General features: G+C 31.8%; 1 protein-coding gene across 1 annotated transcript; it reads right to left on the minus strand.

Annotated features, from left to right (window-relative positions):
* Nucleotides 1-218: 218 nt before the first annotated feature.
* Nucleotides 219-6,182, minus strand: LOC115958843 (wall-associated receptor kinase 2-like). Its single transcript, XM_031077094.1, has 3 exons — nucleotides 5,161-6,182; nucleotides 4,773-4,934; nucleotides 219-1,668 (listed from the first exon to the last, which is right to left on the minus strand). Exons 1-3 carry the CDS (start codon nucleotides 6,041-6,043, stop codon nucleotides 458-460), a joined length of 2,256 nt encoding a protein of 751 aa, XP_030932954.1. The 5' UTR covers nucleotides 6,044-6,182; the 3' UTR covers nucleotides 219-457.
* Nucleotides 6,183-7,148: the final 966 nt, after the last annotated feature.

Below are 7,148 nucleotides of genomic sequence, written 5' to 3' on the forward strand. Positions count from 1 at the left end.
CTATACAGGGCCTTTAGTGGAATCTACCTCAACCACTAAAAGTAGAATATCAAGTAGTATGGCTTAGATGATATATTGAAGACTACCTTAATGGCAAGAGTTTTGTAACTCAAGTAGTACTTAATGTTTTTAGTAAAAACATTCAAGATTCAAACTTCCCTCTCCTAAGTATCAAATTGTCAAAAAATAAGAAATTAAAAAAAAAAGAATGCCACCAAGACATTTCGGTTAGAATGCATGATTCCTCTGGCCATGTGCCAAAATTTTATCTGTTCTACAACATGTGTATAATGCCATACACAAAACGAGCCAATCTACATATTCAAATATAATGTCATACATAAGTTCAATTGCACCTCCAATTCTATCATTTAGTCTAAAATGATTGTAGCTAAATAATAGATATATCAATAATTTAGTCTCAATTAATGCAAGTATACTATGGTGGACTAACCAATTATCTCCCGCCATCCAATGGTTTCAATACTTGGTTTATCATGCTATCATATCCTGTAGTTGTATTGCTGGAACAATTTGTGCCAACATCAATGTTGAATGATTGTGTAGGTGCATTGAGCAAGTTCTCAATCTCCTCTATATTGACATTAGCATTTCCCCAAGGATGTTTTTCCATGATAACCAAGCCCTCCAGTTCCATTGCCACTTCCTTCATAGAAGGTCTATCCTCCCCTCTCAGACTTAAGCAACTTTTTGCAATATTAGCAACTTCCTTTAGTAGCTTAATATTACCTTCATTGACAATGTGATCCTCAAGAATTTGAAATAGGCGATCATCATTTACTGCAGAAACAAAGTACTTTGCTAGATTTCTGTCACTTTCAGGCATATTGAAAGAAAGTGCCATCCTACCAGTCAAAAGCTCTGCCAAAACAACACCAAAACTATAAACATCACTTTTTTCTGTTAGTTGACTAGTATGGAAGTATTCTGGGTCCATGTACCCAAAAGTTCCTTGCACCAATGTGTTTAATTCTGTTTGATCATGAGGAATTAACCTGGAAGCTCCAAAGTCAGACACTTTTGCTGTGAAGTTATCATCTAATAATATATTTGCAGTTTTAACATCTCTATGTATGATCGGCACAAAAGTTGCAGAATGCAAGTATGCAAGTGCTCCTGCAGTTTCTGCTGCAATTTTCAAACGCTTTTCCCATGAAAGGAAGAATGACCGACCTTTATCATGAATGTGGTCAGAAAGAGTCCCGTTTGTGATGAATTCATAAACTAGTAAGGGTACTTCTGTTTCCAAACAACAACCTAATAACTTAACCACATTCCGATGGATAATTTGAGTAAGCACAGTCATCTCATTTATGAATTGTTCAACCTGATGCTGACTACCAATTTTGGACTTCTTAATAGCAATCACTTTGTTATCTGGTAATATTCCTCTATAAACTGTACCATAACCTCCTTGTCCTAGGACTCTGCTCTCATTATAGTTGTTGGTGGCCTTTTCAAGCTCTTCTGCACTATAAATTTTGGTTGTCTCCACAGAACCTTGATGATTAGATAGTTTCTGTTGTAATAGTACGCCACCATTTTGTTGGAAGAATTTTTCTTTTAGCTGGATAAGCTTTCTTTTTTTCAGTCCCCAATACATCCAAGAACCTCCCACAAGCAAGACTAAAAGGCCAACACCGATACCTACACACATTCAGACATTCAGACATGCATTTTCACCTTGTAGAACTTTTTAACCCTTTTATATTTCTCAATACCTTTAAGAACTAAATATATAACATATATATCATATAAAAATGAGCCATTCAATATTTGAATTACAATGTAGTTAATGACTACTGCATTAGAATATATTTGTCATCGATTCTGAATGTAATTCATGCCAACTTACATGAGTATTAAAATAATAACAATTAAAATAGAATTGGTGAACCAAAATTTTTAATTGGGGTCGTTTGTTAAAACCTTAACATTCTTTCGTAGTTAAGATCTAAGAAGAAGCCAATCAAATGTTAAAACCTTAACATTCTTTCGTAGTTAAGAAGAAGCCAATTAAAAATGAATTTTGATGTTATCCTTGCTATTAATCTTTCTTCAGAAAGGTAGTATAGCATGACTAACTTTTATAAATTTTGCTTATGAATAGGAGTTAAACTTTTTTTCCGAATTTATTTTTGAGATTGTGACTTGTAGAGAGGAAAGAGAGAAATTTATTCGACCTATTTAATGGCATTCCTCCACCGTGGAAAGATTTGAGTAACTACATATATACTAGAATAATGATAAAGATACAAACTTTTTTACAAAATTTTTTATAAACTGTTGATGTGGTGAGTAGTTATTGGTAAATGAAAAATTGATGTTAATTGTGAGTTTAGATAAAAACCAATAAGAACCTGCTCTCAAATAATCAATGCTACATATAAAGTAAGGTAATTTTATTGACAAGTCCTTTCAAAGAGTAAAAATTCGATGGGGTTTGGTTTGTTTGTTGTTTTTTGTTAATTTTTTTTAGAGTCTGAATTTCCTAAGGATGGGGTGTAAAACTCATGTTTTACACCATCCAATAAGAGATTACCACATCAACATTTTACTTAAAATTCAATATATCTTACCACACCTAATAACATCTCAATAAACTCCTAATTTTGTTGGATTTATATATGGGTATTAGAATTGATTGGGTGTGGTTGTGTTTATTCTTAAATATGTAATAAGATAATATGGTATGTTGAGATTGGACGGGGAAAACATAGGTTTTACACCACGTCGTTACAAAATTTAATCTCTTTTTTTTAATCAATTGAGAGTCTAAACTCTAAAGTCTAAACAACAGACCGGGGATAGACGACAAATGCACCATCATTTTGTTGGGCCAATTATAAACAATAGGTGTAAATTTACAAATAAATAATAATAATAATAATAAACTACTACCTCTAAAAATGAGTTTTTAAATTGTGGTGTTTTTATAGCATTAAAAAAGGCAAAATCGAGACACAATTTCTTAAATAAAGTACATTATTCTCCAATTAAATTCAAAACACAATATTATCTTTCTAAGAAAAATTAAACTCACTCTAGTATAAATAAGTATAGCATAGTACCTCTAAAAATGAGTTTTTAAATTTTGATGTTTTTATAGCATTTTTTAATTAAAAAAGGCAAAATCGAGACACAATTTCTTAAATAAAGTACATTATTCCCCAATTAAATTCAAAACACAATATTATCTTTCTAAGAAAAATTAAATTCACTCTAGTGTAAATAAGCTTTTTTTATCAAATTTTCTAAATAAATTTGGAAGTTCAAATATATTTCAAAGTATAATTTAGGTGACCAAATTATAATATATGGGTTAATACGCTATTGAGACTTCCAAGTATGGTTTGGAGCTTTAGGGTTTGTTTATTTATATTATTTATATAATTGGATACAGTTTTTTAAATTTTATTTTCTAGATACAATTATAATCTATATAACTTGTTTATTAATGAAAATAAGTTCATTCAAGCATACCCTACCAAAATTTTCAAGGTATACAGGGTCAGGGTTACGTGAAGCGAGTGACGGATATATTGTTCAAGAAGGAATGGTACATAGGTGGGCTTTAGTTTGGGTCCTAAGTCCTAACTCAACAAGGGCATTTTCTATTGTTAAAGTAGGTTGAGTTTGTAACCTTTGTATACAAATTTGGGATTTTGCTGTATTGGACAGTTTGGGCTTCTTTAAAATATGGGCCCATAATTGTTAAAACATAAGATACTTCCTTGCATATTGCGGTCCGGTTGACCCCAACCTGGTTCTATTGTTAAAAGTTTTGAAAATGAGATTAGTTTTTATTTATTTATTTTTGTTTACAATACAAAATTTCACTAATTAATCAGTTATGTTTTGTGATGGGTTTTTAATTTATGTTTTGTGATGAATTTTTATTGATTTGGGTTTTGTGAAGGCTTGTGATGATGGTGTGTGGGTTGCAAATTTGGTGGTAGTGGTGGATTTTCAGGAGTGCTTGGTTGTGATTTTGGGTTTTACGGTGGTAGTATGGTAGTGGAGAGTTGTAGGGGTGTGGCTGCTGAGAGAGAGAAGAATAAAAAAATGAGTAGATATGAAAAATAAGAGATTTGATGTAGAGTGAGTTGTGATATAATGTGTTAAAGTAAATATAGTATTTTTTTTACAGTGGTTAAAATAGATTTTTTTTTTTAATAAATCCTAAATGCGCTCTCCCAATTACAAACAAAGCACTAATTTTATTCTTCTTTATGGTATCTAGTCATGTTTTCCAGTAGATGACGTTGACAAATGAGGCTGATGATATTCCAAAAGTATTTAAAGGGTTTGTGAGCCTTATACAACTTCGTGGAATCTACGCAGTATCCTGAGATTACAAAATTATGAGTAGGGGAACGCATTCCAAAAAGTTTGAAAATTCTCTACTTTGATTGATTCCACAGTTACATAAGACTATGACTATGAGTATTATATTGTGTTTGAAGTTTAGTGAAGGTAGATTTTACTGAATTTGGCTTATTTTTAGTAATTTTTTAATTGGATTTTTTTTCTATTTTAATGAAAAATTATTACATTATTAACTAATTAAATTAATGGAGATTAAAACTCACTACCGTGACAATAATAAATTTAGCAATCTTCATTAATAAATCTTTTTTCTATGCTGAGTTTGTTAATGAATTACTATAATTGTTGGTTAAAATTGTATATATAATGAGTATGCAATGACGAGTGTGTTATAGTCATTACTTTCAAATAAATGTACTTACCAACTGTGAGTTTAATTGTTAGTGATGATTTATCAGGGACACATGCCTCCCCATTCGAATGAAACCCTTCTATGCACGAACAATGATAACTTCCGAGTTCGTTGACACAATATTGATAACTTGTGCAGTTATTAAGCTCTTCAGCATCACACTCGTTAATGTCTGTAATTGTAAAATAATAAATAAACAAAAAAAGTACAATTTTTAAGTATCATAAAACAAGTACTACGTCTACAATCAAAAGCAACGACAAACCATTAAAACGAAAATGAAATGTGAAACGTATTGCCACATGATATATATGTTAAAAAAATCGTTAAAAGATGTTTTATTGTGTTCATTTCCATCATTTTTGTCGTAGAGATTCATAAGTAAATTGAATATATACCTTGGCAACTGAGGTATGGGTTCCCTTCGTAACCGTCCTTGCACTTGCAACGATACCCAACTTGGTTTTTGAGATTAGAACATAAGGTATTCGCTCCACATAGGTAATTCGCTTTGTTATGAGCAACTTCACACGTCTCATTACCAATTGCCCAATCAAGAACCATGGGAAAGGTTGTGTTGTATTGTAGACCAATAAGATAATCTGAAGAGAATTTGAACTTGTCTTCTCGGATAATAAAAGCGTAGCTACATGGATTGAAATCCCAGACTTTTGTGTGGTTATTCTCAAAGCTGTATGCTGTAAATTTAACTTTTTTCATTCCTTCAGGAATTTGCACCTCGCAACACCCAATTCCAGAACACGTCCCATTGATGACATTGTCTATGGTTTGACATTTGGACAGGCAGCCCACGGAGAAGTATTGACCGTTCAGAATACCATTAAGGTACGCGTAAGTGTCACAGCCAACTGCCACGAACTTGTTTTTTGTGGCGGAAACTGTGAAACTGGGAAGGGTGAGTGATGGTGAGTTATTTCTCAGAAGCGAGCCTGACTTGTCGTAACAGTCAAGAGAGTTATACATCTGGACCTCAATCTCACCTTCTTCCATGGAAATGCTTGAAACGATAAAGTCTCCAATCATTGGTTGAGGTTGGCCGTACGCGTTGGGAGTACAATTGATAAAATAATACCCAAAAATAGCAGTATCATTGAGGTAACAACCTTCAGTTGTGCCATATGGATATGGAATTTCAACATTTCCACATCTGTCGGAGCAATTAGGCCGGGCTATTGGAAACGCTATGGCTGCGGCTGCCATTGTTGCGGATAATATCACACCAACCCAGATGACTTGCATAAGCATCCCAAGGAAACCCATAGCCCCACTATTTTCCCAGAAGATTGATGTTTTGGTGTATGGAAACTTCGTAGAGATGCTGGACTATTTAAAAGCAGACGAAAAGATAGGGTCCGCCTATTACGCTAGATTTGAAGTGAGTGTTTATGGTGGATTTGTGTTTATTTTACATCTTGATCAGTGGATGGGGGCATGGGTAGACCTTGACTTTCACAATGACTAGATTAATCTATAGTAAGACCTATTTTAATAATATCTTAATTTAAAATTTGTCACTTTATCTTATGTAATTTCCTGTTAAAAATGAAAGTAAATATATATATTTTTGTTCTTTTTTTAATTTATGTCTCTTTCCTCCGTTTCACTTTTTTTTATACATAAAAAAAATAAAAAATTAAAATTAAAAGAAAACAAAATAAAAAAGTGTTATTGGTAAAAAATTTAGGGTCATACTAACAAGTACTTTTAAGGTATTGGTTAACAATCTAAGGAAAAAAAGTTTTTATAAGAAAAGAAAAAAAAAAGTAAATAATATTTTGATAGTTTTTTTTCATTTCTCATAAAAATTATATTAAAAAATTTTTAAAATAAATTATTAACTAATACTCTAAGAGCACTTGTTAGCATTTCTAAAAAATTTATGCAATTCATTAAAAACTTAGGATTTTCACATATACAAATCCTAGGTATAGTAGTAATTATATTTATCCATTTATTTTTCCCTCTAAAACCCGAGAAATTATATAGAACTTGATAAATCACTTCACTTGCCTATTATTTTGCTAAAAAAATTTTACTTATTTAAAATTATTAAATCAATAATCAATTTCTATTTAAAAACATTTTCTAACTTAATAATTTAAAAAAAAATAAAATCTTTTAATAAAATAGTACACGAAGATATCATTATAATTTCTCCTAAAACCCCGCTTGTCTTTCCCATTGTTTTCTAAAACTTTTTTTATCCAAACCCAAAAGTCTCACCCACGTGTACCTGTCGGCAAGGAGCAAGAACCAAGAAGGGTGGTGGTGGGTCCCATACTCTTGTTTTGTGCACTATTCCAAAGTTGACTGTGTGATGGTGACTGAACAGCGAACACCTAAAGGAAGAAGCCCTCGTCAAAGT

This window comes from Quercus lobata, chromosome 9 (assembly GCF_001633185.2).
Source record: "Quercus lobata isolate SW786 chromosome 9, ValleyOak3.0 Primary Assembly, whole genome shotgun sequence".
NCBI classification, from domain to species: Eukaryota; Viridiplantae; Streptophyta; class Magnoliopsida; order Fagales; family Fagaceae; genus Quercus; species Quercus lobata.

Bases quoted from the DNA above. Each gene is read 5' to 3' on its own strand.
- LOC115958843 (XM_031077094.1), bottom strand. From the start codon at position 6,043: ATGGGTTTCCTTGGGATGCTTATGCAAGTCATCTGGGTTGGTGTGATA. The intron at 4,935-5,160 runs GTATATATTCAA...TTACAATTACAG, and splicing joins CCCATACCTCAGTTGCCAAG to ACATTAACGAGTGTGATGCT. The intron at 1,669-4,772 runs GTAAGTACATTT...GAATGTGTGTAG, and splicing joins AACAATTAAACTCACAGTTG to GTATCGGTGTTGGCCTTTTA.